Here is a 23,122-nt window from a genome sequence, read left to right as displayed (position 1 = left end):
ATTAAGTTGAAAATATAGAATTTCCCTTTTAAAAAAGTCCTCGGGAAGGGGTTGGGGATTTAGCTCAATGGTAGAGCGCAAGGCCCTGGGTCCCAAGGTCCCCAGCCTCGAAAAAAAAAAAAAAAAAAAAAAAAAAAGTCCTCGGAGCCATTCAATTCAATTTGCCGGTCAACTCAGAAAGCCTTGCAAAGTTTGTGAACTATGAGATTTTAAAGCCTGAACCCTGTATGGTGGCAGAGACTCAGAGTTCAGGGCCAGGATCAGCTACTGCACTCTAAGTTCCAAGCCAACTGAGCTATATGAGACTTTGTCTCAAAAACCAAAATGCCTGAAAAGGAAAAGACATTTTTTTATTTGCCAAAATCTAATTGATACTACAATTCCTATTCATCAATCAGGTACCTATATATCTCTGATACAATCTGTAATTTGTTAACAGGTGACGGTGGCTGAGACCAGCCTGATCTACAAATTCAGTTCCATGATAGCCAGGGCTACAGAGACAGAGAAACCCTATCTGAACGCCCACCACCACCACCAAAAGAATAGTTTGTCAGTTTGTTTTTAAGTTTTATGTCTATGAATACACTGTTGCTCTCTTCAGAGACACCAGGAGAGGGCATCTGATCCCATAAAAGATGGCTGTGAGCCACCATGTGGTGGCTGGAAATTGAACTCAGGGCCTCTGGAAGAGCAGCCAGTGCTCTTAACCCACTGAGTCATCTCTCCAGCCCTATTCAAGTCTTAATAATGTAAATAATGTTTACTTGGTATTTCTAACTTGTCAAGCACAATGATCCTCCCTGCATTTCCATTAGGCACACTTGTATACTTATTTACTATAAGATACCTGACCCCTTTGGCCTCCAAGCACAGGTGCCCCAGGTACACACACACACTCAAACAGCACACACAATGACAGGATCGGTTCACTCAATGGCAGAACCAGGATTCAAAGCTGGATAGGACAACTGAAGTTCATACTGTTAATGACTGCATTTATCATTGATAACAATAACACCTCAGTTACTACTTATGAGAAATCTAACCATAATTGAGGATATGGAATTGGTTCTGCCTTCTATTTATATACCTGTAACAAATGGATTACATCATACTTTCAGACACATTGCCAAAAAATAAATGTGCTGACCTACGACCAGCACAACAAGAGCACAGCCCTAGTGGGGAAAATCAGAATGGTAACTTTAATATACCCTGTGAAGAGACCAGAAGATCCAGGCTGGAGATGGCTCAGAATAGAGGACCCAGGGTTGGATTCCAACACCACATCCACTCATTCTAGTTCCAGGGGAAGATCCACTTTTCTAACCTCTGTGGGCACCTGGTAATCACATGGTAAGCATGCATACATGTGGGCAAAATTCATGTATATAAATCTTAACAAAAAAATGCTTTTCTTTCTGAAAGATTAAAAGATTTCTTGGGGTTGGGGATTTAGCTCAGTGGTAGAGCGCTTGCCTAGGAAGCGCAAGGCCCTGGGTTCGGTCCCCAGCTCCGGAAAAAAAAAGAACCAAAAAAAATAAAAAAAAGAAAAAAAAGATTTCTTCAGTGCAGGTGACAGTGGCACATGCCTTTAATCCCAGCATTCAGGAGGCAGAGGCAGGTTCAAGGTCTACAGAGTGAGTTCCAGGGAACAAAGAAATCTTGTCTGTAATGGAAAAAAAAAAGATTTCTGGGGTTGGGGATTTGGCTCAGTGATAGAGCGCTTGCCTAGCAAGCGCAAGGCTCTGGGTTCGGTCCCCAGCTCCGAAAAAAAGAAAAGGAAAAAAAATATCTTCATAAGTATAATTAATAATCATATGACCCAGTAATTATACTCATAAATATATACTCATAAATATATTCAAGAGTAATGGATACAAAGCCAGGGCTTGGGTATATAGTTCAATGGTAGAATACTTGCCTGCCATCAATACCAAGGAAACAGGGAAACACAGAAGCATGGAAACACATAGACAAATATATGTAAATGTTTGTAAATACAGTCAAAAAAGTATAAAAAAAAAAAGGTCAAGTGACCACTAACTGAAGAATGGAAATATAAAATGTGATTTGTGAATACAACAGAATAAAGTTAGTATATGTAGATAGATGTAAGGTGTACACCTTCTTTAAAAAGAAAAATCTAAAGGGAGCAGGGCACAGTGGTACAATCTTTAATCCTAGCATTTAGGAAGCTGAGGAGAGGGTCCAAGTTTGAAGTGGGCAATTGGAGTTCCGGGTATCAGCACGGGAAAGCAGACAGCCCAGGCAGAGCTCTGGAACTTGGCCAGCTAGTCTAGACAATCAGTGATGCAAGATCTAAGGTTGCGCTCGGAACTCCACGCATGTATCTGCATTCACATGTGAACACACATACTACAAGATTAAAACTGTAAAAATGGCAATAATATAAATGACATAAAAAGCAATTGAGGAGGACACCTGACACCTTTAGCCTCCAGACTCAGTTGTACCTGTGTACGTGCAGATACACATGCATGCACGCACACATGCAAAATAAGCAACTGAGTGAAGTGGTAGATGCCTATAATCCCAACACTTGTGAGATGAAGGCAGGAAGAGCAAAGCCAGCTCCAGCTATAATACATAACCAATTCTGAGGTAATCCTAGACTGCCTGAAACCCTGACAAAAGGGGAGGACAACTGGTGAGATGGCTCAGTAGTTAAGACCATTTGTTACAATTCCCAGCAGACAATGTTCACAGCCATCCAAAACTCCCAGGCATGCACGTGGTACACATTTACACACATAAACTTAATCCTTAAAAATTTAGCAAAAATAAAAAAATAAAGGGATAGAGAAATGGCTAAGTGTTTAGAGCACTTGGGGCTCTCCCAAACTCCCAGTGGACCTGAGTTTGACACCCCAGCGCCCACACCAGGGAGCCTACAACTGCTTCTAATTCCAGTTTCAGAAGATCCAATGCTCTCTTCTGGCCTCCATGTAGCATAGACACAAACACATAAATAAAAACTTTAATAAAGTAAATGGAGATACAGGTTTTAGGAAGAAACATTTGAAATTTATTTAGATGAGTAGTCAGTCTGGTTTTTTAAATATGTATGTGTGTTTTTCCTACAAGGATGCCTGGTAACTCCCAGAGGCCAGAATAGGACATAGGGTATCCTGGAACTAGAAACCCTGTCTGAGAAAATAAAAGAATGAAAGAAAGAAAAGAAATGAGTAACTAAATAAATAAGTAAATAGGTAAATGAAGAAAGAAAGAGAAGGGGGACAGACAGGCAGGCAGGCAGGCAGGGACAGGGACAGGGACAGAGGCAGAGGCAGAGGCAGAGGCACGCACACGCACACGCACCCACACACCCACGCACAGACAGTAGGTGCAGACCAGGAGTAGTGCCTTACCTGCCATCTACAGAACTGTAAGAGCAATCCTCAGTGGCTTCCCACCCCAAAAATAAAGCACCACACACAGCAACTGAGGCCTGAAATCCTAGCAAGTAGGAAATGGAGCAGGAACATCACAGAGGTTTAAGGCCAGCCTAAGTAACCAGGAAATTTCAGGTCAGCTTAATCTCTGTAGTACAACCATCTCCAGAAACAAAATCTTATGAGCAGTTCTATGCGTCATACCCAATGCTTACCACTGAACAAAATCCCAGCTCCAAAAAAAGTTGAAATAGGTGCTACCCACTCATATTAACCTGAATTTTACATTAACGTTAAAAAATCGCCACAGGCTCCCTGACATACCCAAGTTACAACATCTGTCCTAGTAACTTCACTTAAAGCTACATTCTCACTGTCTCTCCCCCACCTCTGCTCTCCCCTTTAGACAAGGCTTAGAATAGAACTCATGATCCTCCTACCTCAGCCTACCAAGTACCATAAGAACAGGTCCCTAACACAGCAGGCTTCTCTCTGCTGTCCTGGTATCTTCATGTGACTGCTTTCCCACCGGTCACACGATGGAAGCACCCAGGTCTACGGCATACAGCCTGTGGTTCTCTGTAGTTGTAGGTAGAAATGAGTCCTTACTATCCACTTGGTAACTTTATTTTCAAACAAGTGGCTCAACTTCTCTGAGCCTCAAATCTATCCTTTCCAAGATGCATTCAGTAGCTAAGAGTGATTGCTGCTCTTGCAGAGGCCCCACATTTATTTTCCAAGCACCCACGCTAAGCACTTACAACCACTTTCAGAGGATCCACGGTGCTCCTTAATGGCCTCCATGGACACCTAACACACATATACACATACTCACACAAAATATATATAAATAATTAAAATAAAAAATTAAATATCTTTTTTTTAAAAAGAGGGTGTGTGTGTGTGTGTGTGTGTAAGAAGGCATAGTGAACCAAGCAGATGACCTGAGTTTGATCACAAGGTGATTCTCTAACCCCCATGTGTGCCATGGCACAAGTGTACTCACTTGCCACACTGAAATAAATGTAATAAAAGATTTAAAGAAAGCATGGTCTGGGTTGGGGATTTAGCTCAGTGGTAGAGCTCTTGCCTAGCAAGCGCAAGGCCCTGGGTTTGTGCCCTGCTCTGAAGAGAAAAAAAAAAAAGCAAGCATGGTCTAAAAGCCAGTGGTTCATATTTGAAATCCCAACACAGAGAAGGCAAGAACACAAGGTGGAGACCAGACTACACTACACAAGCAGTTTGAGGCCATCAGGACTACGCACTAAGACCTGCGGGGAAGGCCAGGCTACGTAGCTCACATGAGCATATGCCTAACTGATACAGGAGGGCCCTGGGTTTTATCCCCAGCACCAAATATCAGAAATGTATTCTGAGGACCGACACAAAATAGGCAATGTTAGATAATCTCTAGCCTAGGATAAAAAAGTGATGAAACTCAAAATTCACAAAAGGCTCATGACCAAAATAACCAATATTTAACTTCAAGTCAAAAATAAAATTTTTCTTTAGTCAATTTGACCACTCTGCCAGGCCTCTAGAGACATTCTAGGGCTGTTCTCTATCTTTTCTGCCTCAGCAGAAAGAATGTGATGAGAGAACAAGATTCACAACAGAATTTGTTCCCTGTGCACTAGCTTTGGCGGGCTGGTGGGTTGGCTGATTGGCAGGCTGAGGTCTCAGCAGCATATGAGAACTCTGAATTCAAACTTACCACACAGCCAAGGATGACCTTGTCTTCACGATTGGCCTGCCTCTACCCCACACCCGAGTACTGGGACTGCAGTGTGCACCTCACGCTTGTTTACGAAGTGCTGGGGATAAAGCCCAGGGCTGGGTGCCAATCAGGCAAGCCCTCTACCACAGAGCTGGATCCCTAGGCCATTTGTTTCTGAGGGAATTCTTTTATGAACCTAACTAAGGGGAGCTGTAAAATACTACTTTCACTCATATATTTAACATTTACCAGGACAGTCTAGGCCTTAAGCTATAAATATAGTTGAGAAATAATTTCTCTCTCAAAAAAAGGAAAACACGTCAAAGACCAGCAAGATGGGTCAGCTGGTAAAGCTGAGAAACCTAGCTAATGTACTCTGATCCCAGAACTCAGCCAGCGAAAGAAGGAAACTAATTTTTTTTTCCTTTTTTTTTTTTTTTTTTTTTTTTTGGGAGCTGGGGACCGAACCAGGGCCTTAAGCTTGCTAGGCAAGCGCTCACCACTGAGCTAAATCCCCCAACCCCCAGGAAACTAATTCTTACAAGTTGTCGTCCCATCTAAATCAGTATCAGCACAATGACATAAACACATTCACACACTAAGCTAATTTTTAGATTTTAGTGCTCAGCAGTTAAGAGCACTACTACACTTCCAAGGATCCAGGTTTGATTCCCAGCACCTACCAAGTAGCTCAGAATCATCTAGAACTCCTGTTACAGAGTATCTAATGCCCTCTTTTCTGGCCTCTGTAAGCACACATGCACATTCAATGCACAGACATGCTTGCAGGCAAAACATTCATACACATAAAATAATGTTTGCTTGGTATTTTTTTTTAAACTAAGTTGAAGGCTGGGTGATGGTGGAGCACACCTCCAATCCCAGCACTCGGGAGGCAGAGGAGAGCAGATTTCTGAGTTCCGGGACAGCCTGGTCTACACAGAGAAACCCTGTCTCAAAAAACAGACAGACCTAATTTGAATTCAAACTTTAAAAATAAATGTTCTTGGGGTTGGGGATTTGGCTCAGTGGTAGAGCGCTTGCCTAGGAAGCGCAAGGTCCTGGGTTCGGTCCCCAGCCCCGGGGGGGGGGGGGAGTTCTCCAACTATAATTTCTGGCTAATTTTGTCAGAAATCAATATGTATTCAAACATGCAGCACTTTCATAAAAATCTCATGTTCACTAAACGTCAGAACAAAGTTCCTAAGAAGTTAAAACTCGGGTTGAGGCTATGGCTCAGTTAGTATAACCCCTGTCTCGTATGGTCAAAGCCCTGGGTTCACTCTCCAGCAATGCCTAAGCCAGGAACGGTGGCACACATCTAAAAATCCCAGTTTTTGGAAGGCACAGGCAGAAGGATCGGGAGTTAAAGGACATCCTGGGCTAAGGTAAGAAATTATCTCAAAAAAATTAAAATAAAATAAAATAAAAAAGGATTCAGGGGACAGGAAGATGACTCAGCTGCATTTGCAAAGGACCTGGATTTAGTTCCTAGCACCCACATGGCAGATCACAAACATCTGTAACTACAGTTCTGGGGTATTCAGCAACCTCTTCTGGCCTTTTTGAATACTAGGCATTCATGTTGTACACATATATAACATGCAGGCAAACACACTCATACATATAAAACAAAAACAAATCTTTTTCAACAAGATCTTGTCTCACCAGGCACGGTGTGGTCCGCCCTTGGAAACCCAGCACTCTAGAGGCTGAAGCAAGAGGACTGTTTGGATTTCGGTGCTAGCCTGGGTTAATAATAGCAAGGATCGGTCTTAAAATAAAACAAATAAATAGACCCTACATCAAACAGGGGGAAGGAGGGGCTCAGAGAGATAACATCATTAGTAAAACGTTTTGCCTATCATCCTGAAGCCCTGAGTTCAATCAAGGTCCTCATAAACTGGGCACGGTGGTACACATTCCTTAATCCCAGCACTCCATAGGCCTGAGATACATTACATCCTAGTTCAAAAATACATACAAATTTACCCTCAATAACTACAGCTTACAACTGACAATAAATCAGAACTTGTCAACCATCTCAAGATACAAAAAAATTGGGGGCTGCAAAGATGGTTCAGTGGTTAAGAGCACCTGCTATTCTTACAAAGGACCCAAGTTCAATTCCCAGCACCCATAGAGAGGCTAACAGCTCCGGGGGTATACAATCCCCTTTTCTGGCCTCCTCAGGTACCAGGGATGTACATAGTACTCATGCTGGCAGACAGGTTGACAAAACAGTTACATGGATAAAATAAAAAAAAATATTTTTTAAAAAATTATAATTATATCCTTAGTTTAAAAAGTATGATCAAGGGCCAGGAATATAGCTCAAAAGTACAAGGTTTTATCAACACATTCCAGGCCCTGGATTTGATCCTAAGCACTGAAAACAAAATACAAACAAAAAGAAATTAGAAAGTAAAACCAAGACATACCTAAGGGCCAGAAAGCAGCTCAGCTGGTAGAGTACCTGTCAGGACAACCTGACAGTCTGAGGTCATGCCTTTGAACTCTGCAGGAGGGAACCAAGTCCCAAAGCTTGTCCTACGATCTCCTTTCCTGTCACACATGTGCATACAAATAATTTCAATTTTGTTCAAAAGTCCAATATAAGCCACAAATGATAGCTTACACATGTCATCTTAGTGACTTAGAAGGCTGAGGCAGGACAATCACTGAGTTCAGTGCCAGCCTAGCCTAGAGAATATTCAGCTCTAAGAAGCCTCTGTGATTTACTTACCCAACCTAAGCTTCTGCACTGCCGAGTGCATGACATAACTACTAACCTTAACACAGCACTTTTAGAATGACAGTACCTACTACAAATTCAAAAACCTGTCTGGTGACCAACCACTATGATCTAACTTGAAGGGCAACTGAAGTGTGAGTATACAGTAGTAACTCTGACCTGGCATGGTCAATGTCCTGGGTTTAATCACTGGTATCACTTGAACAACAACAAAAAACTTTATATTTCTTTATAAAAAAGAAAAAGTACTTGCTAGGCATGGTAGCACATACCTTCAATTCCAGCACTTGGGAAGCAGAGGCAGAGGGAGAGGCAGGAGGATCATGGTGAGGTAGAGGCTGGCCTGGTCTACCAAGAGTTCCACGACAGCCAGTGCTTCAAGGAGAAAAGAGCACTTGTGTGGCTCAGTCTTCCTGTGGGACCCCAAGCAATGGGAGCAGAGGCTGACTCTTTCACTGACTGTCTGACTCCTACTGGGCTGCCTTGTCCAGCCTTAACACAAGTGGAGGGGCCTAGTCCTGTTACTACTTGAAATGGCATGTTTGGGTGGTATCCCTGGGAGACAGTCCTTTTCTGAAGGGACAGAGAAGGAGTGGATGGGGGCTAAGGGTGGAGGAGAGGAGGTGGGGAAACTGCATTCTGGATGAGAGAACAATCAATTTAAAAATTGTCTTAAGGGGCTGGAGATGGCTCAGCGGTTAAGAGCACTGACTGCTCTTCCAGAGGTCCTGAGTTCAATCCGAGCAACCACATGGTGGCTCACAACCATCTGTAATGGGATGCCCTCTTCTGGTGTGTCTGAAGACGGCTACAGTGTACTAACATATAAATAAGTTTTTTTTAAAATAAATTGTCTTAAAGGGGTTGGGGATTTAGCTCAGTGGTAGAGCGCTTGCCTAGCAACTGCAAGGCCCTAGGTTCGGTCCCCAGCTCTGAAAAAAAGAAAAAAAGAAATTGTCTTAAAAAGAGTATTTCTGCTAGTTATTATTATTGCTAGATTTGATTTTATTTATATATTTTGTATACTTGTTATGTGTCCATGAATCTGCAAATATAAATGTTTCATCCTTTCACTATGTGGGATCTAGAGACTGAACTCACATAATAAGGCTTAATTAGCAGCAAGGTCTTTTAACCCACTCAGCCACCTAGTCAGACAATTTTAGTTTTGTTTTTTTTTTTTAAGTTTTTGTAATGTCTAAGTGTGCATGTGTTTTGCGTGTGTAAGAGAGAATGAGTGAGTGAGTGAGTGAGTGAGAGAGAGAATGCACATGAGTACAGATGCATGAGGAGAAGGTTAGATCTTCATGACACTGGAGTTACCGGAAGATGAGAGCTATCTGATATAGAGCAGTACACACTTTAACGCCTTAGCCATCTCTCTAGCTCTTTGGTTAGTTTTTGGCATAAGGTCTCCTGGGATAACCCAAGGTGCCCTGGAACTCACCATATGAAGCATGGACTAGTCTCAAACTCAAGGTCCTCCAGCCATATGCTGCTGGCTTGGTTTCTGAGACAAGGTCTCACTACGAAGTCGAGGCTATCTTCAAATTCTCAATCCTCCTGCTTCAGCCTCCTGAGGGCTACAATTACAGGCTTGTGTTGTAATACTCAGAATATGTTATCCTTAGCATACATACATGTTTTATCATACAATGGTATACATACAAGACCAATTATTACAGAACTTAGGTACATTAACAAAATACCAAAAACAAACTCAATGTTCATTAACAATGACTAATTATTAGCTGTAGTTCACCCGAACAATGATCTGAAAACATAAAAATGAAGCAGTTTGGGACTGAGAAGATGGCTCAACGTTTGAGAGCACCCAATGTTCTCCCAGAGAACCCAGGTTCAGTTCCCAGCACCCACGCTGACTACTCACATTGGCCTGCAATTCTAGTTCCAGAGAAAATCTAACCCTCTCTTCTAGCCTCTGCACACATGTGGTAACATATCTATCAGGCAAACATTCATATGCATGAAATAAAAAAAGTGTTTATACAAAGGATGAGGAAACTCTTGTGTATTTATATTGTGTGTCTGTGTGTGTGTGTGTGTGTGTGTGTGTGTGAGACACAGATTGTGTATGAGCACAAACAGTTGTGGAAATCGGTTTTCTGCCTCTTCTAGGACTCCAAAACTAGGTATCAGGCTTGGCGGCAAGTGCATTTTCCTGGGCAGTCATCTTGCTGGCTCCCCCTTATTCTTGACAGGGTCTTATATAGCCCAAGCTGGCCTCCAATTTCCAGTGTAAATAAGGGTATTGTGAGCTACTGGTTTGACCCAACTGCTGGAATTACTGGTATGCACCACCACACCTAACTGGCAGCTCTTCATGTAGATACATTATAGTGGTCCACATATCAAACATAAACTATAGTAAGATATAGACAGCAGAACTACCAAGGTTGGGCCTGTTCTGTTTTTCAATTGCATGAGCATATATCAGCCAAATGATACAATTCTTAGTTTCAGCTCCTCAGGAGGGTAAGTCAGAAGGATCATCTGATATCAAAAATATAAGGTTAACCTGAGCAACAGAGAAGATAATGTCTGTAAAAAAAGACAAATTATGTGTGTAAAAAACATCACTTTAAATATTATGTATATGAGTGTTTTACATGCATGTTTGTGTACCATAAGCATGCCTGATGCCCATGGAAACCAAAAGAAGTCATCAGATTTCTAGAACTAGAGTTACAAACAATTGTAAAACTCCATGTGGGTGCTGGGAGTTGAACCCCAGTTTTGGAGGAATAAGCTCTTATTCACTGAGCCACCTCTCCTGCTCCCATATGAAAATGTTTATCTTACACTTTGCTCTTTAAAATATAAAGTAACTTTAAATTACTGTCAGAAGTAAAATAGCATACAATGTAAATGGAAATCTTTAACACAGTTACAAAGCCTCTGAAGTCTTAATGCACTGGGGAGGAACCACTAGGAATGACACAGTTTCAAAAGCATCGTGAGAAAAGAACAGTCAGTGGTTACTAAGACTCCCAACATAAACCGAGGAGATCAGAAAAAAGCTGAAATCATGGCAAGTTAAAGGCCAGACTACTCTGCATAGCAAGATCCTGTCTTAAAAGAAAAGAAAAGCTAATCCTTACATCGCCACAAGACTATAAACACAAAGTTGTTACAAGCACCTCAAAACAGGTAGACTTTTGGGTCTTTCTCAATTTTAACTGCACTATCAGGGAAAGTAAAATGACAAAAGCCATTTTTACATTTCTGGTAAATTATACTGCATATTGGATATATCGTTGTTAAAATTAATAATCTAGTGAATCCCTTCAATGAATCTTTTTATTTCAAATACTGCACTTAAAAGTCACTAAAATGAAAGTAGAATATTGTCATGTTCATCTTACAAATATACTTTGTAATAAAATACAAGCAGAAATCATTTGCCATGATTAAAAATTTTATAAAAATGTTGACCTTTGTTAATACTTTAAGCCAGGCAGTAATGACACATGCCTTGAACCACAGCACTCCAGAAGCAGCAGGTTAATCTGAGTTTGAGGCCAGCATGGTCTACAGAGTGAGTTCCAACACAGCCAAGGATAGAGAAAGCCTGTCTAGAACACCAAAATAATAATAATAATAATAATAATAATAATAATAATAATAATAATAATAATAATAATACAATAGCTACACAAAGTAGCACTTCCAAGTGGCTTATGTTACATGCCAGACTGTAGTCAAAACAGTATTAACTGCTCTTCTTCTGATTATGCATTTACTTTTATTTTTATGTTTATTCTTTTAGTGTTTTTGAGTTTCTGGGTAGCCCTAGCTGTCCTGGAACTCACTCTGTAGACCAGACTAGCCTCAAACTCACAGAAATCTCTCTACCTGTCTCCTGAGTGCTGGAATTGAAGGCGTGTGCCACCAGTGCCTGGCATGACTTTTTTCTTTTATATGTAGTATTCAAATTTTCTTTTTAGGCATCATTTAAAATAATTACAGAATATTAAACTCTATCCTTAAACAATTATCCAAACAAAACTCAGCAGGATAACAAATCTGTACAGGTTACACACTGATGACTTAAGTCAGATAACTTTCAGACAATGATACCTTGCCTATGACTTCCCCTAAACAGCTTAGTCATCAGCCTACTACATTTTTTTTTAATTTATTGTTGAGACAGATCTCCATTATACAGCCCTAGCTGGCCTAGAACTCACAAGAGACCCTCCTTCTTTTGCCCCACAAAGTGGTATGATTAATGCTGTGCACCATCTTCTGTTTATACAGAATGCCAGGGGTTAAACTCACAACACTATGCATGCTAGGCAAGCACTCTCCCTACTGCAGATGGGTTTACTTTTCTAAATTATAAATCTAAGCAGGCCCAGTAGTACATGCCTAAGATTCCAACATTTACTTGGGAGGCTGAGACAGGAGGTGAGTTCTAAGCCAGTTTGAGCAACACAGGGAAAGCAAAGTAAAAAAAATGAAAGGGGGGTTAGGGATTTAGCTCAGCGGTAGAGCACTTGCCTAGCAAGCGCAAGGCCCTGGGTTCGGTCCCCAGCTCCGAAAAAAGAAAGAAAGAAAAAAAAAAAAAAAAATGAAAGGGCTGGAACACAGACAATGTATTAAGGGAACAAAGAATCTTAAAGTGTACATAATCTGCTATTTTGTACTATTTAGTGGGGAAAAGACATAATAACTAGAGATGTTAACTAACTGGCACGGCACAGCACAGCAATTTTACTGTAAACTTTAAAATTTTTTCACTACATGTTTATTCAAATACTAAGTTTGAGAGCTAGCAAGACGGTCCAATGGATAGAGACCCTCACTGTTAAACCTATTTAAGGAAAATCCCTGGAACACACACAAAAAAGGAGAAAACTTGCTCCATAGTGTTCCCTACCTTCTACATATGCACTCTAGTAGCTATATATACACACAAAAACATTAAAAATTTTTTCTCAAAAAGTATATGTAGCAAAAAAACTTAAATTTATCTATATGTGTGTGTGTGTATGCAACATGTGCACAGGTACCCAGAGACTAAATGACGACATCAGCTCCCCTAGAGCAGGATTAACGTGGCTGTTAGCTGCTGCCGACATATGAGCTTAGGAATCAAACTCAAGCTCTACAAGAGCAGTAATAGCTCCTAACCACTGAGCCACCTATCCAGCCCCTGCATTGTTACAATTCTTTATGGAAATCAAAGCAGAGGCAGGCCTATCGAGATCTATAAAAAATTACCTTTGTCCTGATAATTCTGCCCATTTATCCTTAGATAATAATGGGTAACAATAAAACTGATACAGTGGCTATCAAGACCTCACTTACAGGTGGGTACAGAGACTTGTCCCTACAGTCCTAGTGTTTGAGAGGCCAAGCCTGGAGGAGTTAGACAGGCTTGCCTATCTAAAGAACAAAGACTCTAATATTACCTCTACCAAAAACCTGTATCAGAAGCTTAATTTTATCTGTTTGTATAATAGCATTTCTACCCTTAAAGCTGTTTCAAAACCACTTCAAACCAGTTATGATAGGACATAGCTGTAATCCACTCAGCACAGTCAGTCAGAAGGATCTTTAGTTTAAGGTCAGCTTGAACTACACAGCCCTAGGTTCTTTTAAACAAAAACCACTTTAAGCACAGAATTCTATTACCCTTTAACTGTTCTCAATACTTTATAGATCATGGCATAAAAGTAATTATCTATATCAAATAATTATAAAATAAACAAACATGTATACAGCTAGGAGTACAGAGGGTTTCCCTGTTGAACAAAGCCCTGGGTCCAATCTCTTGTACAGATAAGAAATCATTTTTTAATAGAGAGGAACCTTGAAACAGATTCCCACTTTGACACTGGCTGTCCTATAACCCCACCTGCCCGCATTTCCTGGATAGCAGGACTACAAGCTGAGGCTACCGTGTGCTCAGTTTTGGTTTTGGATTTTGAAATAAGATACTGTATATTCCATCTTTCTGCTCCAGTCTCTCAACACTGACCGTGCACACATATCCCACAGAACACAGGTCTTTAATATTTTGTATAGAGGTTTAGATGGCCTTTCATCGATGTTTAAACATGATCTCATTATGTGGTCCTGGCTGGCTTGAACTTACACTGGGCCAAGTCTGTGCTTCTCTATGTGCTAGGATGGAAAGCACGTGATGCTGTTCCCTGCCTACAAATAAAATCTTAAAGATGTTAAAAACAAAACAATAGAAAAATGCTTTGGCTATACAATGCTTGAGAATTAGTGTGACACTAATGTCCACTTATAGCAGAGAGCAGTAACAGCTCCAATTACAGCGTGCAAAGAAATCAGAGATGACATGAAGAATACACCCTTGTAACTCAGAGAGCGACTACTTCCTGACTGTTCCTGGCATGTTAAGGGATATCACATAACCAGTAATTTTAATCTATTAAAATAGTTCATCCTCCAAAATATATTCTTCTAACACCCCCTCCCCTTTTGGAAAGGGGTCTTATGTTGCAGCCCTGGCTGGCATTTGTCACTACACTCAGCCTTCCAGCATGTCTTTACTGTACTGGAGGGCTGGGATACAGCTCAGGTGTTGATACTTGCCTAGGATGTAGAGGCCTATGTTCTATTCTGTTACCTGCATAAACTTGGTATGGTGGAACATGCTTAATTCCAACCCTGGGGAAGAGGACAGAAGAAGATATGGAGTTCATAGCCAGCCACCTTCCACCCTGGGAGACTGCTGAGGAAGAACACTGTGGCTATTCTAGATAAGGCCATTGAAATGTGTGAAGTTGTTTAAAATTACATTTAAGGTTGAGCATGATGGCGCAAGCTTTACTCCCAAAACTTAGGAGGCAGACAGGAAGATCTCTGTGAGTTTGAGGCCAGCCTGGTCTACATAGTGAGTTCTAAGACAGCCAGGAACATAAATTTACTTCTGTGCATATGTGTAGAGGCCAACGAACAGCTTCCAGTGTTGGTCCTCTCCTTCCACCATGTAGATCCCAGGAATGGAAGTCATCAGGCTTGGAGGTAGGAGCTTTTTACTGACTGAACTATTTACCGGCCTAAAATATGAAAAAACTTTAAAAGCCTTTCTAATTTCATCTAGCAGCAGCAGGAATAAAATCCTGACACAGTATACTAGGACATGAGTATGCATCATCTTATTGGGTCTCCAAACAAGTCTGTACAAGTAGAAATTACCTGTAAACTATGGAATCAAAAAACAGAAAAGTAGGGGCTGGGGATTTAGCTCAGCGGTAGAGCGCTTACCTAGGAAGCGCAAGGCCCTGGGTTCGGTCCCCAGCTCCGAAAAAAAGAACCAAAAAAAAACCAAAAAAACAAACAAACAAACAAACAAACAAAAAAAACAGAAAAGTAAGTAGCCCAGTGCAGTGGCCCACGTCTTTAATCCCAGCACTTGGGAGGCAGACGCAGGTGGATGTATGAGTAAGAACAGCCTGGTCTACACAGCAAGTTTAGGACAGACAGCTAGGGCTCTCAAAAAAACCCTGTAAGTAGGCAGGCCTGGTGGCACATGCCTAAATCAGTACCTGGGAGGTGGAGAAAGGAACACTAGGAGTTCAAGATCATCCTTGACTACTCAATGGGCTTGAAGTCAGCCTGGAGTACATGCTTGGGATACTATCTCAAACCAAAGAAAAAAAGTTCAATAAAATAATGGCTTATTGGGGTTGGGGATTTGGCTCAGTGGTAGAGCGCTTGCCTAGCAACCGCAAGGCCCTGGGTTCGGTCCCCAGCTCTGAAAAAAAAAAAAAAAAATGGCCTATTGAGTTATTATAAGAATGTACATTGTAGGGCGACGGGGGTACACACCTTTAATCCCAGCACTCAGAAGGCAGAGGCAGGCAGATTTCTGAGTTGGAACTCAGCCTGGTCTACAGAGGTAGTTCTAGGACAGCTGGGCTACACAGAGAAACCCTGTCTCCAACTAACACCTCTCCAAAACAAAATCAAAAAAGACAAGAAAACCTAAGATGGCTCAGTGGGTAAAACTACTAGCCTTTCAAGCCTGACCACACAAGCTCCATCCCCCAAGCACCAGAAAGCCAGATTCGATGGTCTGCACTTGTTATCCCAGCACTCCTCAGGCCAGATAGGAGGCACAGACACAACTGCCTGGAAACTCAAGGCCAGACAGCCAGGAGTACAAAGAATACACAAGAGACCCTGCCTTAACAAAGGGTCTAAACCCAGCAAGTTATTCTGACCTGCAAGTGAGTACTGTGGCAGGCAGGCAGGCAGGCAGATACAGACACACATACATAGACTCAGACACACAGACACACACACACCACAACACGATGGGACCATCAAGATGACTCAGCAGGTAAACAAACTTGAGTTCAGTCTTCAGGACCCACATAGTAAGGGAACTGACTCCCACAAGTTATCTCCTAACTTCCTTATGCACACTTGGTTCAACAACGCTACTTGTTCTGTTTTCTATTGCATGTGGCACCCAGGGCCCTATGAGTGGAAATCCAGCACTCTACTACTACTGAGCTACAACTCCAATGCTTATAAGTTTTGGATTTGGTGGTGCATTTTTGGTTTGGGGGTTGCTTTATGGGAGTGGGTGGGAGGGGGAGGCCACACACTCTAGCAACCTGGAACTCACCACCCTTTTCCTTCAGTTTTAGGATTACAGGCATGTATCACTCCATTATCTTATTGTTTGTTTAATTTTTTCAAGATTTTAATTTTTACTTTTTTCCCTTTTCTGTATAAGCATTTTGTCTGCATGTACATCCGTGCACCACATGCATGCAGTGCTTGAGGAGGCTGGAAAAGGGAGTCAGATTTCTTGAGACTGGAGTTACAGATGGCTATGAGCCTTTCTGTAGGTGCTGGGAATCATACCTGAACCTCTGGAAGAGCAGCCAGTGCTCTTAAATGCTGAGCCATCTCTCCAGTCTGAAGAGCTGTATTTTTGATTTTGTATACATATACATATAAAAGCGTGTGTACATCATGAGTCTGTGTGACCATGGAGATGAGAGACATCAGGTCTCCCTGGGTACAGGCTGAGTCAGATGCTGGGAATCAAACCTGGTTCCTCTAGAATAGCGGGCACTCTTAAAGGCTGAGTCATCGGGGTTGGGGATTTAGCTCAGTGGTAGAGTGCTTGCCTAGCAACCGCAAGGCCCTGGGTTCGGTCCCCAGCTCCCAAAAAAAAAAAAAAAAAATGAATTAAAGGCTGAGTCATCAATCCAGCACACTCACATACATGTATGCTCACACACACCTTTCTTAGAACATCTTTTACTCTGTAGCCCTGGCTGACCTTGAACTCTGTATGTGAACCAGGCTAGCCTGAAACTCTGAGATCTACCTGCTTCTGCCTTTAATGTGCTATGACAAACCAGCATTTAAATCTCATTCTGTAGCCCAGACTGGCTTCAAAATCAAATCCTTCAGCCTCCCAAGTGCTAGGATTACTGACATATGCCATAACATCCAGTTTGATATTACACTTTAGGTGACCATGACATAAAGTGAAAAGCTCAGTTTGCAATCAGAAATTCTTTTTTTTTTTTTTTTTTTGGTTTTTTTTTTCGGGGCTGGGGACCGAACCCAGGGCCTTGCCCTCCCTAGGCAAGCGCTCTACCACTGAGCTAAATTCCCAACCCCTCAATCAGAAATTCTTAATTAAAAGTCTCAAAGTCAGGCTGGAGAGATGGCTCAGGGGTTAAGAGCACTGGCTGCTCTTCCAGAGGTCCTGAGTTCAAATCCCAGGAACCACATGGTGGCTCACAACCATCTGTAATGGGATCTGATGCCCTCTTCAGGTGTGTCTGAAGACAATGACATGTACCCATATATATTAAATAAATAAACTAATCTTTTTTAAAAAGTTTCACAGTCATCTAGAGACAGTTTTCACACAGTGCAGTAGTCGCCAGCAATGCAGGTAGATGAGCAAACAGTATGGCACGTGACTGTCAGGCCAACAGGAGGATTTGAGTTTGAGGTCAGTGTAGGCTATGCAACAAGAAAAACACATCCTTTTAAGAAGTGGGAAGTAGGAGGATCACAAGTTCAAGGTCATTCTCTACTAGAAAGTTCAAGAATTATATGACAACTGTTTTAAAGACATGTACATAGGAGCTAGGCAGTAGTGACCCACACCTTTAATCTCAGCACTCAGGTACAGGCTGGTGAAATCTATTTTGAGTTCAAGACCAGCATGGTCTAAAGAGTTCCAGGACAGCCAGGGCTACACAGACAAACTTTCTCAAAAAAAAAAAAACCAATCAAACAAACACACACAACAAGATGTCTGTGTAAGATGGTAAGATGATACACAGAAGATAAAGGAACTTGCCACCAAGTCTGACGGCCTTAGTTTAATCCCCAGGGCCCACACAGCAGGACACCAGTAGTACTCAATTCTGACTGAAATGTTCTTAAGTACCTTAAAAATCCACACCTTTTATTGTTTGCTTTGAACACTCAGGTTGGCCTCAACCTCAAAACAACCCTTTCTGTCTCGGTTTCTTGACTGCTAAGAAATAGGCATGAGGGGTTGGGGATTTAGCTCAGTGGTAGAGCGCTTGCCTAGCAAGCACAAGGCCCTGGGTTCGGTCCCCAGCTCGAAAAAAAAAAAAAAAAAAAAAAAAAGAAATAGGCATGAGCCACCATAGCTGACTGGCTCTGACCTTCCTCTTCTATTCCATCTCTTTACCACAAGGCCATAAAGACCCAGCCAATGAGACAGTACAGACTAAATAATTAATAAGGTCACCACCTGTTCAAACTTTGAGGTCTAATATTTTCTCAAGATGTCACCTAATATATACAATGTATGCAGGTTTATACTAGAAAGAAAAAAGTAAATAAAACCTTCTACATTTATACATTTATATAAGTTTATTTACTACCATGTTAGATGCAGAGTATATTCAAAAGATTAATTTTTTCTTTTTCTTTTTGGTGGGAAGGTGGCTTTTTGAGACAAAGTCTCACACTGTAGACTGAGTTACTTAGAACTCAGAACTCCAACTATAGGCGTGAGCCCCTGTGCTCAGCTCTGCAGCAGTCAGCAGGACCAATACCGGACTACACACACCTGATGAGAACCACACAGCCTTACATTTCTACTGCATGCTTCTACCAAATCCAGCTCTGCCCTCATATCCAATGCATATGTGAAAGCAAAGACAAAACCACCCATGTACAATAAATATCAACATGAATCCAAGAAAGTTATAAGCTGCCGGTAGATTTTCAAAATAAACTACAAATTCTAATATACATCCAAACAATACAACACAAATTTGAGATATCCACCACAGCAATTTTTAAAAATTTCTAACTGTCAAGCTAAGAAAACATATCTGATATCAATCAACAGAAACAAAGGCGACACACCCATTCTTTCTCTGCAACTTTAGAGATTGACAGAAGTATAAAGTAAAATAAAATGTCAATGCCCTCAAGACAATCGCCTCTATACTATAAAAATGTCTTATAAAATCTTATATTTTCCAGCATCTGTAGACTCTAAACAAAAATACAATCTTCTTTGGTGACATTAACAGTAACCATGACAATGTCGTGTCAGAATCGAAAGAAAATCAGAACCAAATATGTAAAACTAAGAGTGGCCTTTCGGAAATCAAGCACTTTTAATTTTAAAAGAGATGAATCTGGGGCTAAAGAGGTCAACTGGTCATTAGCTAGTCAAGAAATGCCAAGTTCTAAAAAGTAGGACGGCAAGAACGACCACCTCCAGCAATAGTACAGAACACTGAGGGACTTGTTTCTTCCTCCGTTTCTATCTGCGCCTGCCTGCACACAACACGTATCTACAGACACACTTCAAACCTGAGAACTAGAAAAGCTTATCAAGCCTGGTGGAGGCAGTCATCAAAGAGGTAGACCACCGTAACTTCACGAGTAGTTCAGAAGAAATTAACCTTTAAATTTTGAGCACTGGCCAGAAAAGTTTCCCATCTGAGCCAAGTTCAATGTACACCCCAAAAGCACTTCAACTTATAGCAAGTTTGGCCCATGATTTACACAGAAACGGACTCCAAACCACACACTGGTTCCCGGCACAAAGGCATCAGCAGACAAAGCCATTTAGTTCTGCTGTTGCTGTTTTGTTTGAAGCGAATCAAAAGTATACCTACCTGTACCTTGAAAATGTAAACCTGACCTTAGTCAAATGCCGTTAGAGCATTCACTCTTAGGCAATCCTCAATGAAGCAATTTGGGATAAGCTACAAAGGACCGAACTCACGGAAAAGAGATATGGTTTAAAAAAAAAATCAAAGTACAATTTCCCTAGAAAAGCTCATGTTAGCTTCCAGCTATGAACTGGAACCAAAGACAAATTAAAGTTTCCCTGTCCGTGGCCTGTGTATATACATTCAAGTATATATTTAAGTTGTACCAAAGACTGCTTACAAATGGCAATTCCTGTGAAGTAGATGGTGATGAAGTCCCAGGTAATTCTAGCATGTTTCCTAATGTACTGGTACTGGAGTCGGGATCATCCTGAAAAGATAAATTTATTGAGTTAAATTGCTCTTCTACGGTAACGTTTGTGTCTCCTAGTGAGTTGGGGGCTGGGAGGAGGGCTGTCTTTTCATTGCTTCCGTCCACTTCACTTCTTTGTTTATTTTTCTGTTTTTCAGTTTGAGGAGCTAATGGCACGAATGGCTGTTCCACTGCACCATGTCTACTCTCTGGCATGCTGTCTTGTTCACTTCCCGTGGCCATCTCTACACCATTTTCTGATTTAGGCTCATAATTGCAGGAGGCATTGGTCTGAGTTTCCTCAAAGATCTCCTCTATACTCTCATCCTCTGTGACTGGCTGTTCTGGGTCCATTTCAGAATCTACATCTGCATCGTCCACACAAGTAAAATTGTCAAAGTGCAGAAAGCCATTCTTGGTCGTCTTTGTTACGCTTAACTGAAGTTCAGGGGGGTTATTACAAGTGGGCTCCTGGTTCAAAGCAAGTGCTGTTGGGCCACCAGGACTCAAGGAAGTGCAAACAATTGGCGACTGAGCTCTTGAATCACTTTTTGCAGGGTCTTGAAAGGATTCTGATCCATCAGCAGACCCACTTAAATACTCTACATTGATCATGGAGGCCAAATCCTGTAGTCTCCGCAGTGGAATGTAACAAGATGGAGAATCTTGTCCATAAGCATTTTGGGATGTTCCACTGGCAGTCGGTAACTGCATAGTACACCCATTAAGTGGCTCAGAAAAATTGGATTGACCATTACCGAAAGGGCTGTCCTTGTCTTCGGGGGCATCTAAATTCACTGAATTAGAAAAGGACAGCAGACAATTTCTTCTAGATAATTCACAAGACTGATCCATACTGTGCCCGCATCAACCTGGAATCCAAAAGACACAGCAATTAATCAGAGTTAACAAACCATCTGAATCTGACTCTTCTTTCCAAAATGGCAGCCACTTCTGAAGGCCTAGTGGCCTTTCTGCTGCACTTCCAAGGACGGGAAAAGTTCTCCAGGCTGACGACAGGAAAATGGCCTCAGAACTACATCTTCCCGGAGCTGGGTAAATCCTGCCACATGGAAACTGCCCGTTCTTTTTCCCTGCACTGCAGGCTGGTGGACACTGGGGCTGAACTAAAATTAAAACCCTTTGGCAGTCAAAATTCCCAGATCTCAATCGGGAGGGAATCCTCCTCTCCTCCCCACGCCCTATGTCCGACAGCCAAATCTCTTGAAAGAGAAGGGGCTGCTGGTTTCGGGGGCAGCTTCTGGACGCTGCACAAAAAAGGTATCCCCTCCTCCTTCTTCTCCTCCTCCTCCTCCTCCGCAAGCTGGGCGCAGCGGTCACAATAGCGCTGCACCCCGCGCCCAGCCGGCGCCGGAGCCTTTGCAGCTACGGTGCGCAGGCCTCAAGCGACTTGGCCGAGGCGGGTGTACCCCGAAGCTTGCCTTCCTGGCTGCAAACCTACTGAGTTCGCAGCTGCAAGGACCGAGACACCGGGACACGGCCGGGAGAGAAACCGAGGCGGTCGGCAGAGCCGAGTCAGGGTAGCAGCAGCTGCTACAGCTTGACAAACATGGCTGCTGCCGTCGCCGACGCCGCCTGCCCGGGCCGCGCTCCTTCCCACAGCCGCGGTAGCACCTCCCGGCAGCGCTGTTGGCACTCGTCAACACTCAGCAGCAAAGCAAAGTTTGCTGCGGGAGGGCAGCCGCCCCCGCGCCCCCCAGCCAGCTACCTGAGGGGAAGCAGAGGCCGTGGTGCGCGCGGGGGGCACGGCCGGCGATGCACGGGCCGCGTTGGGAGGAAGTTCGCCGCAGCCCGGCCAGCTAGGCCTAAGGCCCGCTGGTAGTGATGGAGGAGGGGGAGGGCGCCGCGGCTGCACCGCCGCGGGCCACCAACCCTGCTCGGCCACCGGCCCTCCACCGCGTACCTCACCTCACGGCCACCACCATCTTCCCGGCCCCGCTGTCTCCTCCCTCCCCCTCCCGCCCGTCGCCCACCCCTGCGCACTAGTTACCGTGCCCCGCGCCCCCTCCCGGGCCAGCTGGGGGGGAGGGGGTGACCCTCATTACACTGGGGGCGCGAGCGGAGCGGAGGACGGAGAGAGGGAGCCGCTCGCCGCACCCCCCTCCCCCCTCGTCTCTCTTCAGGCAGGAAGGCAGCGAACGCGACCTGCCCCGGCCTATTCCTCCGACGCCGCCACCGCCTCCTCCTCCTCCTCCTCACACCCCCACCGCGCGCGCCCCCGCGGCGGCGCGTGCTAAGGAGAGCGCCTCGCACCAGCCCGCGTGCGACCGAGGCCCCCGGGTGCGCGCGTGCGCGCCGCCGCCCACCTCCCCCCTTCCCCCACCCCTCCCCGCGCGCGCGCTCCCGCGCCTCACTCTTCGGGGTTCAGGGCGGGTGAAGTCGGGCTCGCGGGCGAGCGAGCGAGCGGGCGGCCCAATCGGCGGAGCTGCTACTGCCGCCCCCTCCCCTCCCCCTGTGCGCCCGCTCAGGGCCCGGGCCTACGGGCTAGCTCGGCTGCCCGGGCGGGGCCTGAGGCAGGCTCCCCGGGGGCCTCGCGCGCCTCCCGGGAGCGTCGGGGCCTGCGGGCGTCGTGGGTGGCATTGAGATCCCTTCACCTACCTCGGGGCACTGCGCCAGCCCCTGGTTGCACACAGCTAACCGCACCCTACTCATCCTGAACCCCAACCCCGGAGACACCTGGTCTGGCTGAGGCCTGGCCTGCCGGCC

General features: G+C 43.6%; 1 protein-coding gene across 1 annotated transcript in view; it reads right to left on the bottom strand.

Annotated features, from left to right (window-relative positions):
- Positions 1-22,627, bottom strand: part of Nsd1 (nuclear receptor binding SET domain protein 1) — a 106,047-nt gene extending 83,420 nt beyond the window's left edge. The window contains 3 exon segments of the mRNA XM_032884593.1: positions 20,324-20,413; positions 21,154-21,267; positions 22,407-22,627. Coding sequence (XP_032740484.1) covers positions 20,324-20,413; positions 21,154-21,183 — 120 coding nt within the window. The 5' untranslated portion in view covers positions 21,184-21,267; positions 22,407-22,627.
- Positions 22,628-23,122: the final 495 nt, after the last annotated feature.

This window comes from Rattus rattus, chromosome 14, assembly GCF_011064425.1.
Source record: "Rattus rattus isolate New Zealand chromosome 14, Rrattus_CSIRO_v1, whole genome shotgun sequence".
Taxonomy (NCBI): domain Eukaryota; kingdom Metazoa; phylum Chordata; class Mammalia; order Rodentia; family Muridae; genus Rattus; species Rattus rattus.
Note: the sequence above shows the minus strand (reverse complement) of the source record. Positions and strands in the feature narration are given on the sequence as shown.